This window comes from Sus scrofa, chromosome 12, assembly GCF_000003025.6.
Source record: "Sus scrofa isolate TJ Tabasco breed Duroc chromosome 12, Sscrofa11.1, whole genome shotgun sequence".
NCBI lineage: Eukaryota > Metazoa > Chordata > Mammalia > Artiodactyla > Suidae > Sus > Sus scrofa.
In genome coordinates this window covers 18,901,053-18,919,967 of record NC_010454.4, presented here as the reverse complement: position 1 = coordinate 18,919,967, position 18,915 = coordinate 18,901,053, and the positions used below count along the sequence as shown (strand labels likewise).

Sequence of the window (18,915 nt, the reverse complement as noted above, 5' to 3'; positions counted from 1 at the left end):
AGTCTCACCAGCCCTTCAACCCTGGGTCCTTACCCTGACCCGGCTCCAAGTTGTGTGTGGGGTCCTCTACGTGGGCAAGACCCGGAGAGCCAAAGCCGACATCACGGTCCCTTCTGGGACTCTTCTGTACACACTGCCTTCACCGTGCCCTGCTTCCTCACCCACCGGGCCACCCACCGCAGACCCCCCATTCCCAGAGTCACAGGCACTGGAAAGAAGTTTATCATCTTTAGACTCAAGGAATTAACAGAGGCGGGTGCAGACCACGCCAGGCCCGCAGGCTTTCAGGGGCAGGCCCGGCTACAGCAGACACACCAGGGAATGGGGGGTGCGGGTAGTTAGCAGATTTGGTCTTGAACGTGGGGGGGAGAGATGATTCACGGGGCTGGGGAATGGGGAGCAGCAGGAAGAGGTCTGGGGTGGGGGGCCTGGGGCTCAGAGCGGAGAGGAAAGAGAAACGGGGCCCCTCCCCTCAGTGCTGAGGAAAAGGCACTTGGCTCAGTCTCCTCCTGCCTCACCCCACCCGTGGAAGAGATGGGGTCCCTGTCCCCTCACTCCTTTCAAGGGCCCAGAGGCTGTTCCCGGTTGAGCCTCTGGAAGAAGCTTTTGCCGAACTCATACGTGCTGATCATGATGGCGCAGGAGGGGGCGGCCTTGACGATCCTCGGGAGGAAGCCTGTGGCGGGAGGGAGCGGCCGGGGTCAGAGGTCAGGTCCCGGGGGCCCCAGATCCACCAGGGCCTGGACACAGACAGACAGACAGACACACACACACACACACACACTCAGAGACACCCACCTGCAAAGAGCCCCCTGGTGCCCGACTCGGCCCGGATCCTCTGCAGCAGCAGCCAGGTGGAGATGGCGCGCGGGGGCGTCACTGCAAACCAAGGCTCAGTCCAGTAAGACCCTGCTGCCCGGCTGCCCTGCCCCACACCCGCCAGGGCCCCGCACCTCTCACAGCCTCCACCGCTCCAAGCGCGACCTGGCGTTGAGTCTTCACCACGTCGAAGGGTAGAGTCAGGATGGCCGCCACCTGGGGGTGGGAGTGGGGTGGGGGCTCGTCTCTATTCCCAGGACCCCCACCCCTGGTATCTGGACAGACGGGGGCCGCCAGCCTCAGCCAGAGCTTCGCCAGGGGAGGGGCGCGTGTGGCCACCTTGCCAGGCGGGTGAGGACTCTTCCCCGAACCTCTGCCAGCCTCTCCACACCCCAGGGCCCGCCCTCCGCCCTCCGCCCTCCGCCCTTTGCCCCACAAGGACAACTCTGCTGGCCTCCCTCCCAGCTTGGGCAACTCACCGTCCCTGAGATGCCGCCAGCCACAAAGCTGATGCCCACGGAGGTTGGGTCCTTTGGCCTGAACGCAGTCAGCCAGCTCTTCACCAGCTCGTAGTTGAACCAATACAGGGCTGGGAGCACAGGGGCGCACGCGGGAGAGGTGAGGAGGGCAGGGGGCAGGGCCCAGCGCGCCCAGCCTCCGTGGACCTACGTCGCAACTGCTCCCTCCCAGTCACAAGGCCTGCCTGCTCCTGTTCCTGCATCGCTGAAAACCTGGGCGAATATCCCACCTGCTGGGGCCTGTTTCACAGATGAGCTATTCCTGGCTCAGAGAAATCACGTGACATCAAGGCCAGGAGCTGCGACTTGGCTGTGGACATCACCTGGGGCCTCATCCGAAGGCTCCCCCACCCCCTGCACCCCTGGTGTGGTGCCTACCTGAGAAGGGCACATCGCGGAGGGCAGTGGGACCCCAGCCCAGCCACAGTGAGCGCCAGCCGCCCTGAGCCACAGCAGCTCGGACGCAGGTGCCCAGCTCCCGGTACGACAGATGCTGAGCCTGCAGCTTTGTTCGAACCAGCTCCAAGGGACTGATCACAGTCACGGTGCCCACTGGGAGGGAACGGTGGGGAGGGGTCAGCTCACAGGTCCCAGGGGCCGCTTGCCCAGTCTGGGGGCCTTGGGCAACCCCCCCCACCCCCAGGCTGGCAGAGGTGGGGCTGGGAGTCAGGACTGAACTTGGGCACAGGTGGGGTCAGGGGGCGGTTGAGGGCCCAGGGCTGTGCTCACGGCGGGCCAGGGCGCCAGCCACCATGGGCGCATAGAGGTCAGAGGTCAGGGCTCGCCCACACAGGAAGGCCTTGAGTTGGTCGTAGGCGGTGAAGTAGACGGCAGTGGCTGGCACAGTCATCACCCTACAGGGTTTTCAACAGCTTAGCCAAGACTCCCCACGCTCCCTAACCCCCAGCCTCCCTGCCTCGCCTGGCCGGCCCACAGGGCAGTAAGGGATCTGTGGGGTAACAGGAGGAGACCAGACACAGTACTGGGGTACTCACAGGGTGGCTGGGAGGCCACTCCACAGGGTCCTGGTGCCCTCGTGTCTCACGATCTTCACAAAGGCATCCTGGCCAAGCAGGCACCAGCCCAGGGGGAGGGAGGATGAGTGTGAACAAGGCCTGTGATGGACATGGCCCAGGCTGGGCCCTGGCCTGATGCCTCTGCTCAGGCCTCCACACACATAATTCCCTAATTGGCTCTAAGTGGACTCCTATTCACCCTTCAAAACCTCCTGAAGGCACCACCTCCTCAGGGAAGCCCTTCCCAAACCGAACTGGCCAGCCCTACATGCTTCCCACTACTCATTCTTTCCTAGTCTGCTGCCCAACCAATCTGTACCCCTCAGCAAGGCCTACAGGCCCAGCTCAGGGTGCAGCTGCTCCTCACCACGGTGCCAGTGAAGCGAGTGGGGTCCTGAAACCAGGTGGCACAGCGAGTACCATTCGGGCACAGGTACAGGGGCTCTAGGACACCATTGCAGTACAGGAAGCACTTCCCTGTGGATTGGAGAGAGGAGGGCACTGGGGAAGGAGTGGGGGCATCAGGATGACAGGCCTGGAACCCTGCAGGAGGCAGTGCGCTCCCATCCCCATCCCTGGAGGGCCGGCAGAGCCTGGGGTCCATGGGTGGACATTCTTGTGTCAGAGAGAGAGGGGTGGCTGATGGGATCTAGAAGCCAGTGCTAGTCCATAGCTGTGGGGCCCCTGTGAGCCCTGGGCAGACTGGTACACTCCCTCCCCTGGACCCTTACAGGTACCCTGTGGCTTAGGGCACTCACATTTGGCGTAGGAGAGGCTCCAGAGTCTGGATGGAGGCATCAGCTCTAAAATACAAGGCAGTACCCAAGTTGGGAGTGTCCCCTACCTACTCGGAAGCCCCCACCTCTGGGAAATCCTTGGCACCAGCCCCTACCCTACGGGCTCTGGGGTTGGGCACTCACCACTGGCCACCGAGGGGCGCTGAGACTGCAGGCGGACCTTCACCACATCCAGGGGGGTCACTGGGGGAGGAGGGCAGGTCTGAGGACTCCTTGCAGGACCCACCCTGACCCCTCCAATTCCCAGCTGCCCGCCCCTCCGCGACCCTCCCCAATTCTTACTGAAGAGAGAGGTGACCACAGCCCCAGCGCCTGATGCCACCATTTGCTGGAGGGGGCTGATGCCCCCGGGGTCCTGCTCGGCCATCTCGCAGCTTCAGTTCTGGAAAGCAAAGGTCACTCAAACGGAGCATCTACCCACAAAACCAGACTCGGGGGGAGGGGAAAGAAAACAAGGCAGGGGCACTTGGGGACACTACCCGGACCCTCACCCCATCCATCCACTGAGAGTGAGTTTCTCGCAACAACCCATTAAAGCAATTACTGCCAACTCCACTTTGCCATCGGGGAACCTGAGGCTCAGAGAGGTGAAGTGATCTACCCAAGGTCCCTCTGGGGGTCTGGTCTGTAGTCGGGAAGGAAACTGGAAGAGTCGCCCATGGTTTAACGGGCAGTAATGACCCACCGCCATGCCCTTACCCTCCCCACACAGATTTACGGGGCATCTCTTCAGCGTAGGTGCGGGGGGGGGGGTCTGGGGCCTAAAGATCAAAACGCCTGAGCCGCCCCTCTAGGCCCCCCACTCCTGAGCCCCAAGTCACAGGGCATGGAGAGGTGGGGCAGACGAGTGAGGGGAAGAAACACATCTGAGAGCGGCCAAGGGGACTCAGTCCCCCATCTGTTTTCTGGGGACTGCAGGCATGGGTGCCTGGTCCTCTCCCGCACCCATCTTCCCAAGGCCAGAAGCGCCAGGCCCCGGGCCTGGGTGGGAAGAACAGTCTCTCTGCTCTCCCTCCCCCAAATCGGTCGGCCGAGAGTGCGAGAAGTGGGGATCGACGAAAGATAGCTCCTCGTCCCTCGGCGACACTCTCTACCCCGGAGCCGCTCAGAGAGCGCCCGGTGGGGCCGACGAGGTCGGCCCGCGACTCCCGGCCTTCAGCCCATCACCCCCGGGCTCAGCCTCCCCGGGACCCCCTTAGATCCGACTCCCGCCTCCGTCTCCAGCCGAACCCTCAACCCTGGTCCTGCCCACTCACCTGGCTCTTGGCCGGTGCTCGCGCGCCGCGGCGCCCGGGGCCGGGCGGGCCCATAGCGGCTCCGCGGCCGGTGCGGGCTCCGCGAGCCCTCACCGGGCAGCAAGGCCGACTCGGAAAGCGGCGGAGCTCGCCCCGCCCCCGGAACGCGCCGGGAGGCCCCGCCCCCGTGGGCCGACCGGCCGCACGCCCGGAGTGACGCCGGCGCTGCTACTCGTACCAGCTTCGTCCAGGACCAGCGCTGTCTCGGACCCGCGCCACCTGTGCCTCCCCAGTGCCCTGCCGGGCCCACGCGCCAAGGTTGGGGGTCTCGGCGCCGCGTGTGACCTGGCGGCAGTGATACGCTTGACTTCGTATTGTCACCAACACACCTCACCAGCACCCGGGCAGCTTGCTGATCCCTCAAACTTTGCAAACGAGCGTGAGCAACGCACTCTCCGCATCCCCCCATTTTCCTCATCTGCATGGAGGCGGGCTTTTGAATCGGCGATGGCAAAGCATTTAACTACCGGACTCTGCTAAGTTTTTACAACTCAACGGCGACTGTATCAAATGGGGCCGTCCGCACTTAACAGGCAATCCATTGAGACTGAAATTCCAAGACCTCTTGACAAACTGCCGGGTAACACGCGAGCGCGAGCAATAGATTTAGAGAAGCAGTAAGTAACCTGGGCCTGGTAGGCTGGACAGCGATAGAAGGCTGGCCCGGGAGCCGGGAAACCTGGGTTAAACCGGATTCAATCTGGGCTTCGTCCCATCGCCATGTGACCCTGGGCAGGTCACAGCACCGCTCTGTGCCTCGGATTCCTCCTTCGCAAAGGGTGAAGATTGAGTAGGGGTAGGGGACCCACATTTCTTTGTTGCTTACTCTCACAAAACCGATTTCTTCTAAATCTCCGAATATCTAGAAATGGGTTATTATTAACCCCATTTTACAGAAGACGGAATGAGGCTCGAAGAATCCGGTATTAGAACCGGGTAAGTACCTTTTTCCCTGCACCAGGTTGCCTCCCCAGGTGACAGGTGGACATAAATCCTGCGATGCCATCTCTGATCCCGCTTCTCAGGGAGACGCATTTCTTTCCCGACCTTACCCGAGACCACCAGCTGTCTCGCCTCTACAACTTTCCTGTGGTCAGCGGTTATTTGTCCCAACAGAAAAACTAACTCGGAGTGTGAACCTGCGCCTTTAAGAAGGATAGGCCGTGCTTTTGACGTCACCGGCTCCCCCGCCTTGCACCGCCGGGAACGGTCCCATCTGGGCCTGGAGTCACCCAGCCGGCCGGTGCACGCCGGTTTAGCACGTGGATTCCAAGGGGCCAACCATGTGCTTTCCCTGCGAAAGGACGTTCGGGATCTCCACCTCTAGGAAGCCCAAAATGAGCTGATGGGGATAAAAATACTTCCGTTTCACAGAAATTTTGTGAGGATTTAATGATTTAATAGCAGTAAAGTGCTTAGACCCCTGTCTGGCACATGGGAAGCCCTCAATGACTACGACTGTCATTATTATTATTATTATTAATCCCCCCATCACCCCACCCCATGGCACAGAACGTTCTGGAAAGGGTCTTTAGAGCAACCAGGATTCTGATCTTACCTCTGCCTCTAAATACAGGCAGTGGTAGTGATAACTCCTTACACCCTTTTCCTCCCCAGAGCCAAGATGAGCTGCAAAGTAGCCCAGCCAGGAATCCCCCTCGGAGACCTCGGAGCCTGTCTTCCTCACAGTAAATGAGGGACTCGCGCTCCATTTCTGGTTTTCTTCTTGCCATAGGATGCCTTTGAGATTTGTCACTATACCTCAGTTTCTTCAACTGAAAATAAGAATGATGTCACCATCCTGCTCATTTACAGACTCTTAGCTCAAGTGCTATCTGCGAAAAGCTAGGTAGAGTCCACACCCAGAGCGGAGCAGCTCACATTTCCTGCCACCCCCCCACAGGAAAATTCTGTGAGACTGAGAAGACCTTGGGGGATCCTCGGGTAACCAAAGGCCAGTGGTGGCCAGTGCAGTGACAGCCGTCTGGGCCTGCAGGAGAAGTTATCCCCTATTGGAGCTGGGGGAGGCGTCTTCCAAGGGTGACCAGGGCAACTGCAAGGTGGAGCTGGAGCCTTGAGATGTCTGTGAACCTGTGGGGCCCTGCTGAGACTCACCTGCCGTCCTGAGAAGCAAGGCTAGAGGCCACAGGAGGCGGCGCTGTGGCGCTGTCCTGACCGGCTCAGCCACCGTCCACACTGACAGCACACCTAATGGTATCTGGCCTCCTCGCTGGCCTCCTTGTCAGATGGACAAACAAATTCCTCTCCACTGTAGAAGGGAGAAAATTATACCCGCGCCATGGGTTATCTCAGGGAGTGACGTACAAGTCCTTGCCTGGCACTGGGGGAGTGATATAAACAGAAGGTAGTTTATAGTGAGGCTGAATTCTTCCAGGGCAAGCCCCAGCTTGCAGCCCCAGGGCCCAGGAAGACATTTATGGGGCTGAAGTAGGGCTCAGGTCCCTCCCGTGAGTTCAGGGCCAGCACTGTGCCCACCTAGAGGTGACTTCCTGGAGGCAGAGGCCCAGGCTGCCGGCCCGCTGAACCCCAAGAAATCCAAGTACTGAGCCCACAGGTAAATGTCAAGTCCAATCTTTGATTGGGCCCAGGAGGCTGGGAGGAGTGGGAGAGGACTTTATTGGGACAACTGGAGAAAATTGAATAAAGGTTGATATTACTTATCAATGTTAGATTTCTTCTTCTTTTTTTTTTTTTTTTTTTTTTTTTGCTTTTTAGGGCCGCACCCGCAGTATGTGGAGATTCCCAGGCTAGGGATTGAATTGGAGCTATAGCTGCTGGCCTACACCACAGCCTACGGCAACGCTAGATCCTTGACCCACTGAGCAAGGCCAGGGATCGAACCGGCAACCTCATGGTTCCCAGTCGGTTTCGTTTCCGCTGTACCACAACAGGAACTCCAAATGTTCGATTTCTTGAGTGTGATAACCATACAGCGGTTTCGGAGGAGAATGTCCTTGTTCTTAGGAAATGCCCTCTGCGTGCCAAGGGGCCAGTGTCTGCAACTTAGTCTCACGTGGTTCAGCAAAAGTAAAGAGCTAAAGCCATTGTAGCAAAATAAGAGCAATTACGGATCAAAGTGAAGGGTGTGTGGTGCTCATTGTCCCATTCTTACAACTTTTTTTCTTTCGTCTTTTTAGGGCTGCACCCATGGCATATGGAAGTTCTCCGGGTTAGGGGTCCAATCAGATCTACAGCTACCGGCCCACACCAGAGCCACAGCAACATGGGATCCGAGCCACATCTGCGACCTGCACCACAGCTCACAGCAACGCCAGATCCTTAACCCACTGAGCAAGGCCAGGGATCGAACCTGCTTCCTCATGGATGCTAGTCAGATTCGTTTCTGCTGAGCCACGACAGGAACGCCCAATTTTTCTGAAGTTTTAAAAGTTTTCAAAGTAAAAAGTTGGTGGGGAAAGGCATTTCTCTCTCTAAAAAAACATGTATTATTTTAGAATCAGAAAGCAACAAAGCTTTTTTTTTTTTTTTGAGGGTTAAAAAGAGAAATAAATGTAATAATAAAAGTAATAGCTAGGATTAGCCCACATGGGGAAAGGCCTTTCTATCTCCCCAAGGCCCCATAGCCTGAGAAGCTGGGATGGGCAGTTTCTGGACCCCAGGGTTTCATTGAGGGGATCCTGGGTGTGGTCTGAGGAGGTGGCCTCCAGAGGGGAAGGGTCCTGGCTAAGATTTTCCGGAATTGCTGTCCCCCTGCCCCCTAGCCTGAAGCCTGGAACTCTGGGGACGGGCTATCTCTACTCTGCTGGGGAGTGTGGGTTAATCTGCCTCCGGGGAAGGCAGTTGGGGGCTATAACTATCCAAATTCCAAATGTCCGACACCGACTCAGCCAGGCCACCTGTAAAAATTCCTCCACCGACTGGCTTGCTCACGTGAAATGACTCGCCTTCATGGTGGCCCTGTTTGTAACAGCAGAATGCCACCGAAAGGGAGCTGCCTGCCAATATCTCCATATAACAAATACGACCTTGAAAGGGATGCGGATCTCTAGCGCCAGGTGTAAAACAACCTCAAAAGTGTTACATTAAAAAGCAGAGCGCTGGAGAAAATGCCCTGCAGTTGTTCTCGACTGGAGCTCTTCCGCCCCCTAGGGGAAATGTGGGGGATTTACGAGGGCGTCTGTGGTGGTCAGGAAGAGTGGAGCCCCTGGATTGTGATAGAGGGCAGGGCAGGGGTGCTACAAGTCCTGTAAAGTGCAGGGCAGTCTGACACAGCAAGGATTTATCCCCGTCCACCGCTCAGCTTTCCTCTGTCTTTCTGGACAACCACCTACAGTCGTCGCTCAGTATCCATGGGGGTTTGGTTCCAGGAGCACCTGCGGATACCAAAATCCATGGAGGCACAGGTCCCTTATGTAAAATGGCCTCAGAGCAGTGAATACTGTTGCTTCTCTGTATAGGCACATCTCACAGCTATGGATTAGGGAAACGTGTTCCTAATTATCTGACTTAGAAGCTAGCTCGATTTCAGCCAGCATCTTTAAAATTAATATCAATAATTATTAATTAATAATTATTGATATTAATAAAATACATTTATTACATTTTATTTTGGGAGTTCCTGCTGTGGCTCAGTGGTAACGAATCTGACTACTATCCATGAGGATGTGGGTTCGATCCCTGGTCCTGCCCAGTGGGTTAAGGATTTGGCAGTGCCGTGAGCTGTGGCGTAGGTCGCACATGCAGCTTGGATCTGAGGTTGCTGTGGCTCTGGTGTAGGCCGGCAATGTAGCTCTGATTCAACCCCTAGCCTGGGAATTTCTATATGCTGTGGGTATGGTCCTAAAAAGCTAAGAAAAAAATTATTTATTGGATTATAGTTGATTTACAACATGTTACAAAGTGCTAGTTTCTGCTGTACAGCAAAGGGATTTAGTTATACATATATTCTTTTTCATATTCTTTTCCATTATGGTTTATTACAGGAGATTGAATATAGTTCCCTGTGCTATATGGTAGGAACTTGTTTGTCCATTCTAGACATAATAGTTTGCATTTGCCCATCCCAAACTTCCGGTCCATCTCCCTTGCCCGCCTGAGTAACCGTGAGTCTGTTCTCCATGTCTGTGAGTCTGTTTCTGTTTCGTAGGTAAAATCATTTATGTCATATTTTAGATTCCGCATATGAGTGATGCCATAGGGTATTTGTTTTTCTCTAACTTCTCTTAGGATGATAATCTCTAGGTCCATTGTGTTGCTGCAAATAGCATTATTTCTTCTCTTTTATGGCTGAGTAGTAGTCTATTGTGTGTGTGTTTCATGTTTTTTATACATTCATCTATTAATGGACATTTAGGTTGCTTCCATGTCTTAGCTACTGTAAATAGGGCTACTATAAACATAGGGGTGCATGTATCTCTTCAAATTAGAGTTTTGTCCAGATGTATGCCCAGGAATGTCACCCATGTCTTTTTTTTTTTTTTTTTCAGGGCCACACCTGCCCTGAAATTCCCAGGCTAGGGGTCGGATCCAAGCAGCAGCTGTCAGCCTACACCACAGCCATAGCATCGCCCGATCCAAGCCACATCTGTCACCTATGCTGCAGCTTGTGGCAACACCAGATCCTTAACCCACTGAGCGAGGCCAGGGATTGAACCCACATCCTCACAGACACTATGTTGTGTTCTTAACCTGCTGAGCCACAACAGGAAGTCCACCCACATCTTTTCAAATAGTTTTACAGTATATTGAATTTTTCAGGAATAAAACTACCATTGGGGAGTTTCCCTTGGCACAGCGGATTAAGGATCTGGTGTTGTCACTGCAGCAGCCCGGATCCTTCCTCTGGCTCGGGTTCCATCCCTGCCCTGGGAACTTCTGCATGTTGTAGGCATGGCCAAAAAAAGAAAAAAAAAAAGAACTACCATGCAGTCTTAGGGAAGACTTGGCTTTGGCTCCATTAGAATTTTACCAAGGATCATACACCACTCAGAACATCCCATATGGTCAGCCCCCTGGCGGGGGGAGCTGAGTTGCTAATACAACACTCCAGCACCGGGTCTGCATTTATGGTTCTCCACTGTGAGCAATTTGTGGGCATCTGTAACTTCTGTTCTCTCGTGGAGTCAAGTCTGAGCTTTCACACATGGAGATACACATTATTTTATTCTACATTACTTTCTCTTATTTTTTCTCTCTGCGACACTTTGGATTTTATACAGATTTAAAAAAAAAAACGTGAAAAGGAAGGAGTTCCCTGGTGTTTCAGTGGGTTAAGGATCCAGCTTGTCACTGCTGTGGCTCGGGTCGCTGCTGTGGGTTGGGTTCAATCCCTGGCCCAAGGAAATTCTGCATGCCTCAGGCAATGCCCCCAAAAAGTGCATAGGAAATTATATTATCTGTGAATGTGATGTCTGTTTTTTTTTTCCTTTTTTTTTAATGGCCTGGCCTGCAGCAAATGGGAATTCCCAGGCTAAAGATCAAATTGGAGATGCAGCAGGGCTGCAACAACATGGGATCTGAGCCTTATTTGCAACCTATGCCACAGGTTGCAGCAGGTTAAGGATTAGTGGGTTATGGACACTGAGTTGCCAAAAGCTGGACGTGTAGTTTGCAGAAGCACCTCGGATCCAGCATTTCAGTGGCTGTGGTATGGGCCTCAGCTACAGCTCCAATTGGACCCCTAGCCCGGGAACTTCCATATACCACAGGTGCAGCTGTAAAAAGAAAAAAAAAAAAAAAGACAATGGCAGACATTGAAGACATCTGTAAAGGCACAAAAACAGGTCACGTGCTATAGAGGGCCGGAGATGGCCTAGAAAAATGGGAGACGTAGGGGGCCCAGCGAACACTGACAGAGATTAATCTGCAGTGAAGCCCAAGGGACCGCCAAGCAGGCTGGGATGAAAGGAAGTGCTCAGATGAGGGGCTGGGATGGCCCAGAAATTTAGGTTAAAAGAACGGCTGTAAAGGTTACAAATGTAGGCTCTGAGCCAGATCTGGATTCAACTTCTGGCTTTACTCCTTTCCAGCTACAGGGACTCAGGAAAGTTGCTGAACTTCTCCTCTGTTTCATTGTGAGATGGGGGTGGTAATTGTACCTACCGAACAAGGGTGTGTTTAAGATCAAAGGAGAGCTTAGTACAGATCCTGGTACAATGCGAGTCTCAGTGAGCATTGTCAGACCTACTTTTTACTTATTTATTTTTTGCCCAAGCCCATGGCATGTACGAGTTTCCCGGCCAGGGATCGAACCTGCACCATGGAAGGGACCTGGGAGGCTGCAGTGGTAACTTGGGATCTTTAACTCACTAAGCCACCAGGGAACTCCCAGACCCACTTTTTATTTCTTTTTCTTTTTATTTATTTCTTGTCTTTTTGTCTTTTTAGGGCCGCACCCGTGGCATATGGAGGTTCCCAGGCTAGGGGTCCAATCGGAGCTATAGCTGCCGGCTACGCCACAGCCACAGCAATGCCAGATCCGAGCCACGTCTGGGACCTACACCAAAGCTCACGGCAATGCCAGATCCTTAACCCACTGAGCCAGGGATCAAACCCACAACCTCATGGTTCCTAGTCGATTTGTTTCTGCTGCACCATGACAGGAACTCCCCAGATCTACTTTTTATTTATTTATTTATTTATTTATTTTTTGGTCTTTTTTGCCATTTCTTGGGCCGCTCCCGGCATATGGAGGTTCCCAGGCTAGGAGTCTAATCGGAGCTGAGCTGCCAGCCTATGCCAGAGCCACAGCAACGTGGGATCCGAGCTGCCTCTGCGACCCACACCACAGCTCATGGCAACGCCAGATCCTTAACCCACTGAGCAAGGGCAGGGATTGAAGCTGCAACCTCATGGTTCCTAGTCGGATTCGTTAACCACTGCGCCACGACGGGAACTCCCAGACCTACTTTTTAAAAACACTGAAATGACATATAAGATTCTTTCTCACATAAGAAATTGACTTAGGGAGTTCCTGTTGTGCATTAGAGGGTTAAAAACCCATTTAGTATCCATGAGCATGTGGGTTGGATCCTTGGCCTCACTCAGTGGGTTAAAGGTTTGGGCGGTGCCATGAGCTGTGGTGTAGGTTGCAGGCAAGGCTTGGATCTGGCATTGCTGGGGCTGTGGTGTAGGCTGGAAGCCACAGCTCTGATTCGACCCTTAGCCTGGGAACCTCCATATGCTGCAGGAAGCGGCCCTAGAATTGAATTAAAGTCCCCTGATGTGCATTTGAGTAGAGATGTCTTTGCTAACGTGTTGGGGGAACTTGTCTCTTTTCTGGGCCTCATTGTCTTCATTTTTGAAATTGAAAGGATACTCTTGCTGGGAGATTTAAGATGACCGATGGAATGTTTGAGGGAGGTCTGTGACCCGAAAAGGGTACACTGGGGCTGCGGGCAGTTTCCTCACGTAGGCCCTGGCCCAGCGCCTCAGAGACCGATCAGCAGATGAACAAGAGGAGCCACTTTGACGTCCCACGGAGAATTCCTGCCATTGAAGCTGCCGCTTTACGAGGTCTCTGACATCTATCAGCCCATGTGACCCTCATGCGACTGGGTGAGAGGGCGGGTGGGGGTTACTGCGCATCATTTTGCAGATGAGGAAGCCAGCTCAGAGGAGTTACGTGACCTTTCAAAATGTCCCCGGACCCCTAGGCGGGACCTGCCTGGAGAAGGGCTGGGAGAGCTCCGGTGGGCTGGAGGGAGGCAGAGGGAGGATTGGGCCGAGCTGGGCCAGCATCCAGTGGAGCCCGGGGATGCTGGCCAAAGCTCTGAGGTCTGATCAACGTGGACTCAGATGCTGACACCATGGCCTCATAGCTGGGTGACCCTGGACAAGACGGGGCTAATACTCTGCAGTGTGTGCTTGTTCAGTTTTCTTTTTGGCCGTGTCCACAGCATGGGGAAGTTCCCCGGCCAGGGAGCCAACCCGCACCACAGCAGCCACGGAAGTCCCTGCAGTGACAACGCCAGATCCTTAACCCCCTATGCCACAAGAGAACTCCAGCAGTGTGGTTAGAAGGACTCAGTAATGTGGGACAGAAAAAGCAGGCAAGACAAGGTCCTGATTCTTCTCCTCTCCACCCCCCCACCCCCGTTCATTATCATCCCCGCTCTCATGAGTCAACAGCGCCCACAATCCGAGCTGTCCTTCCCTTCCCGTGACCCAGTCTGTCCACTTGCTGCCCTTGACAGCAGCTCCGCTCCATCTCCTGGAGTCCACCCGTTCAGAACAAGGCAAAGGGGACCCTCCCCCAGGGAGGCAGGACACTGGCCAGCTCACCATCGGGACCCAACCCCTTGCAAGCCTTCCAGGGGAGAGATGGGGTGTCCTTAGATGTGGGGGGCAGGGCCTGCCCAGGGTTTGGAGGATCTGAGCCCCTGTCTTGGGGTTGGCTGGATTTTTTTCTTTTTCACTTGAATGGCATCGGCTTTGGCACTATGGATTTTGCAGATTTTAATAGGAGGGTGAATTCCTTCATTCGGAATCAGGTTGTTCGGTTGTCAAAATTCTCTCGCTCACAGGAGCGATGGAGAAGGAGGGGACAGTTTCTGAGGGTCAGCTGTGTGCCTGGCACTTCACATCCATGTGTGAGCAAACCCATCCTCCCCAAGTCCTGACAGGTCATTGGAGCTACTCCAGTCCATGGATGAAGGCATTTAGGGTCAAAGAAATAAGCCAAAGGCAGCCAGCTGGGAAGAGGCTGAGCTGGAATCTGAGATCAGCAGGCAAAGACAAGGCCCACTGCCCGGACCCCAGCCCATCGCCCAGGTTTCCAGGAAAGAGCTGACTCCCTTCCTCCAGCACTTGTCACCGGCCCAGTCCCGGAAGTCACTCTGACTTCTGGGAGACTCACTGGAGTCAGTCCCAGCCTCCAGCAGGAAGTTCTTCTCCAGATCATCTCAGAATCGAAGAAACTGAAACTCGCCCTGGGAATGTATCCTTCTCCTGCAGCAGATGAGTGCTGCCTCCACGTTTGGACGGGAAAAGTCCACCCAGCTCGCCAGCCCCGTGTCTCCCTGCCTCAACCCCATCACTCTGCCCCCTCTGCCCCCGTCTGGCTGAGGGATCCTGACGGTTTCAGTCTGAGAGGTGCCCTTCTCAGGGGTCTCAGATGGACCGGGTGCAAATAGCCCCTGCTGGACCGAGCTCTGGATGCTGGGCCAGGAGAATACGATGGAGCACAGCTGCGTGGAGGGTCCAGGTGGATTTCTGGGAAGAGAGATACTTGGGACAGGTGTAGGGAGGAGAGGGTGAGGTGGGCTGAGGGGTGAGTGGGTAGGTTTCCAGGCTAAGGTGCGTGTGTATGGGGATGGGGCGGGGAGGCGCTGGGAGGACCCAAGTGAAGGAGTCAGAACAGTGGCAGCCTCGTTAACGGAGCACGTCCTTGGCTCGGGCCCTGTGCTGAGGGCTCCGCAGGCTTTGCCTCATTCTCAAGGGAAGCGCTTCATTGTTGACGTCCTCGGTGTACAGACCAGGACGCTGAGGCAGACAGGTCGCGTCAAGTCACACAGCTTATAAGAGGAAAGGAGAATGAGAGGCGTTTCCTCGCTAAGCACTGGGCTCCTCATTGCATAAAAAGGGGGATTCCTGCTGAGGTGCAATGGGATTGGCGGCATCTCTGCAGTGTCAGGGTGCAGGCTCGATCCCTGGCCCAGCACAGTGGGTTAAAGGATTCAGTGTTGCTGCTGCACCTGCAGTGTAGGTCACAACCTGTTCAAATCCAGTCCCTGGCCTGGGGACTCCGTATGCTGTGGGGTGGCCAAAAAAGAAATAAAAGGGATGTCAGAAAACTAAATATAGAATTACCATATGACCCAGCAATCTCACTTTTGGGTATATATCCAGACAAAACTTTCACTGAAAAAGATACATGCCCTATGTTCACTGCAGCACTATTCGCAATAGCCAAGACATGGAAACAACCTAAATGTCCATCGACAGATGAATGGATTAAGAAGATGTGATAGATATACAAAATGGAATACTATTCAGCCACAAAAAAGAACAAAATAATGCCATTTGCAGCAACATGGATGGAACTAGAGACTCTCATACTAAGTGAAGTAAGCCAGAAAGAGAAAGACAAATACCGTATGATATCTCTTATATCTGGAATCTAATATATGGCACAAATGAAACTTTCTACAGAAAAGAAACTCATGGACTTGGAGAACAGACTTGTGATTGTGGGGAGGGGGAGGGAGTGGGACGGACTGGGAGTTTGGGGTTAATAGATGCAAACTATTGCCTTTGGAGTGGCTAGGCAATGAGATCCTGCTGTAGAGCACAGGGAGCTCTATCTAGTCACTTGTGATGGAACATGGTGGAGGATAATGTGAACAAAAGAATGTATATATATGTGTGTGGCTGGGTCACTTTGCTCTACAGCAGAAATGGACAGAACATTGTGAATCAACTATAATGGAAAAAAATAAAAATCTTAAAAAAAAAGAAAAAAAGGAGGATAGTGGTTCAGACCTGCCCATCAGGGCCTCTGCAGCAGCAACCCCCACCCCCACCCCAGGTGACTCCAAGAGGCTGCTGGGGCTTGAACCCCAGGCCAGCACATCCCTGAGGGTCCCTCCATCCTGGGCCTCTGCAAAGTCAGGTAGTCCCCGTCCCCTGGCTGCCTTCTCCTTCCCCATCCTCCCCTCCCTTCCCTCCCCCTTCACCTGTCCCCTGCATTCTGTGCCTCCAGGATGGATTCAAAGATAATGCTCAGCATTAATCTGCCTGCGCAAAAATGTGGTCCTGCCCCCGGGGCCAGGTGGAGCACCCGCAGCTCAGTGTGGAATCTGAATCTCCCAGCTGACAGGGAGCAGGGCAGTGCTCCCCTGCTGCCCAGATGAACCCACTAAGCCCAAAGGCAGATTAAGAGTTCATATACAAGGGGTTCCCGTGGGGGCACCGTGGGTTAAGGATCTGGGGTTGCCACAGCTGGGGGGTAGGTCACGGCTGCGGCTTGGATTCCATCCCTGGCCTGGGAACGTCCTATGCCCTGGGTATGGCTGGAAAAAAAATAATTTACAAACAAGCACAAGAGGTGAAGACACAGAAGAGACGGTTAAAGGGTTTGAAAGTGGGAGTCTAGGGTGGAAAAGACGGATAATAAGAGTGCTGCTTTGTGTTATAATTTGTCTGAAATTTCCTTGCATCGTATACTTTGTTAAACATAATAATTGATTAAAAAACAAGAACACCAGGGCACTTGGCCTGCCCACGGGCACCGGGCTAGTTCATGGCCTCTGCCGGGGCGGGAACCCCGATCTGCTGCCTCTGTTGCCAAATGTCCCGTCACCACCTCAGGCCTGGACACTGGCCTGTTCCTGACTCCCCTCCCCCACACCCACCCAGCCAGCCCTGAAGGGCCCAGCAGAGCCCCGCAAACGCCAGTCAGGTGCCCGATGATGAGGGCAGGCGCCACAAGAACTGGGGCAACAATTGCTCACGCTGAGGTGACTCAGGCAGGAAGGGGAAGGAAGGGGTAGGTGTGTCTGAGGAGGAGGTGGCTTCCGTGCCCTCACTCCAACCTTGGTGTGCAGGGCCACCAGATGTAGCAGATAAAAACACAGGATGCCCAGTAAACTTTGAATTCCAGTCCACAAGGGATAATTTTAAAGTACGTCTCAGATATCACATGGGACGTATTTATGCCAAAAAGCATTTGTCTCTAATGCGAAATTCAAACTTAACTGGACATCCTGCTATTTTTATTTATTTATTTATTTGGCCTCCGCGAGGCATCTGGAGTTCCTCAGCCAAGGATCGGATCTGAGCCACAATCGCAACCTATGCCCCACCGGCAGCAATGCTGGATCCTTAACCCATTCTGGTGGGTGGGGGATCAAACCTGCATCCCAGCACGCCCAAGAGACCACCGATCCCGGCGCACCACCGTGGAAACTCCTGTCTTATCCAGCAACTCAAGATCTTGGGGAAAAAGCCCCTCTCCTGGGGCAACTGTGACTCTTCTGTGGGGGGCAGAACAGTAACTCTGGACGAAGAAATCCCTGAGGAGTGAGATGCTGAGAGAAGGAGAAGGAGGGCATGCTCTCCTGCTCTATCCTGACCGCCACCTGTGAGAGCGGCCCTGGGGCTGACCTGGAGGAACGTCTTAGCCACAGACACAACCATGGGTCTCTTCCTGTGAGGCCTCTCAGTGGAACCATCTGCGCTGCCTCAATCCGGGGCAGCGCTGGCATCTGAGGTGGGACCACAGCAGGAATAGTAACAGACCACGAAGAACACATCTCTCCCTTCTTAAGCATGGGGTGGGGCAGCAGAAGCCACAAAGGAAAAGATTGCTGGCTAGGTTTCAGATGACATAATGACATAACTTCTGACCACAAAAGATACCATCAACAAAGAGAAAAGACAAAGGATAGACTGGGAGGAAATATTTGCAACGTATATCCTGATCCAAACTATATAAAGAGCTCCCACAGTTCAATAAGAAAAAGACAAACACGGGAGAAAAAGGAACAAAGGATAACAGGATGGTTAGTTTTTTCTTTTTATTACCATGTAGTTGGTGTGCATCATCTTATCACTTACAGGGGGACAATACAGTGAGTCCGTTTTTAAAGGCTATACTTTGCTTACAGTTCTTATAAAATATTGACTATATTCCCTGTTGTACAATATACCCTTGTGGCTTATTTTATACGTAATAACTTGTACCTCTTAATGTCCTACCCCATATTGTCCCTCCCCCGTTCCTCTCCCTCTGTGCTCGCTTTGTCCACAGAAGCATAAAGATGCACAGGAAGGGGAACGAGTGTGCAGAGTAGTCTTGACGTTCAGTAGGAGCCTTACTGAACCTCTGGGCCCTCTCCAGTCCCAGGAAGAGCACCACTGTCACACAATTCTTCAGCCCTGCCACCTCCTCCCTACCCAGACCCCTACCACCCCGGATCTTGGTTGGTTGTCCCCCAACCCCAGCCTCACCCTCGGCTCAAGCTCTCCCTCCACTCGGCACCACCAAACACTGTCCTTCCCCCAAGGCCCAGCACCAGGCTTTCTCTGAGCCTCTCCTCTCTCTCGGGGTACTTCCCGTTGCCCATCTCTGCCCAGGCCAGGGCTTCTGGGCACCAAGCAGTCTAGCTTCTGCTGCTGGCAAATCTGTCCTATGTGGTACACTTGAAAAAGCAGCATATCAATTCCTGGGAGGCAGGGACCACTGAAATTAGGAAGCCACTTTGGCTACGCACCCACCTCCAGCCCAGCCGGGTGCCACACCCCCAGCAGTTCCTCAAGTCCACTACATTGAACTTGGCCCTCGATCCCTGCTCAAGGCTGCCCCTGCCATCTGGTTTCCTGATGCTTCTCCCAACACCACCCCCCCCCCGGCCATTTCTCCAACCCCTCCCCACCTGCCACCTAAAATCCTCCAAGACTCAGCTCAAAACTCAGCCCTCAGGTTGGAATGAAATCTCTTCTTCCCTGCCCAGAACCAACCTACTTCCTTTCCCTTCCACGCACCTAG

The 18,915-nt window shown here is 54.0% G+C and overlaps 1 protein-coding gene across 4 annotated transcripts; it reads right to left on the bottom strand.

Moving 5' to 3' along the window:
• On the bottom strand, positions 207-6,707 carry SLC25A39 (solute carrier family 25 member 39). 4 transcript variants are annotated; one of them, XM_021066107.1, is made up of 12 exons: positions 6,561-6,707; positions 3,433-3,532; positions 3,274-3,333; positions 3,112-3,156; positions 2,721-2,854; positions 2,333-2,400; positions 2,067-2,191; positions 1,716-1,889; positions 1,299-1,408; positions 954-1,035; positions 799-879; positions 207-676 (listed from the first exon to the last, which is right to left on the bottom strand). In XM_021066107.1, the coding sequence occupies exons 2-12, from the start codon at positions 3,515-3,517 to the stop codon at positions 561-563; spliced, it is 1,080 nt and encodes a 359-aa protein (XP_020921766.1). In that variant the 5' UTR covers positions 3,518-3,532; positions 6,561-6,707; the 3' UTR covers positions 207-560.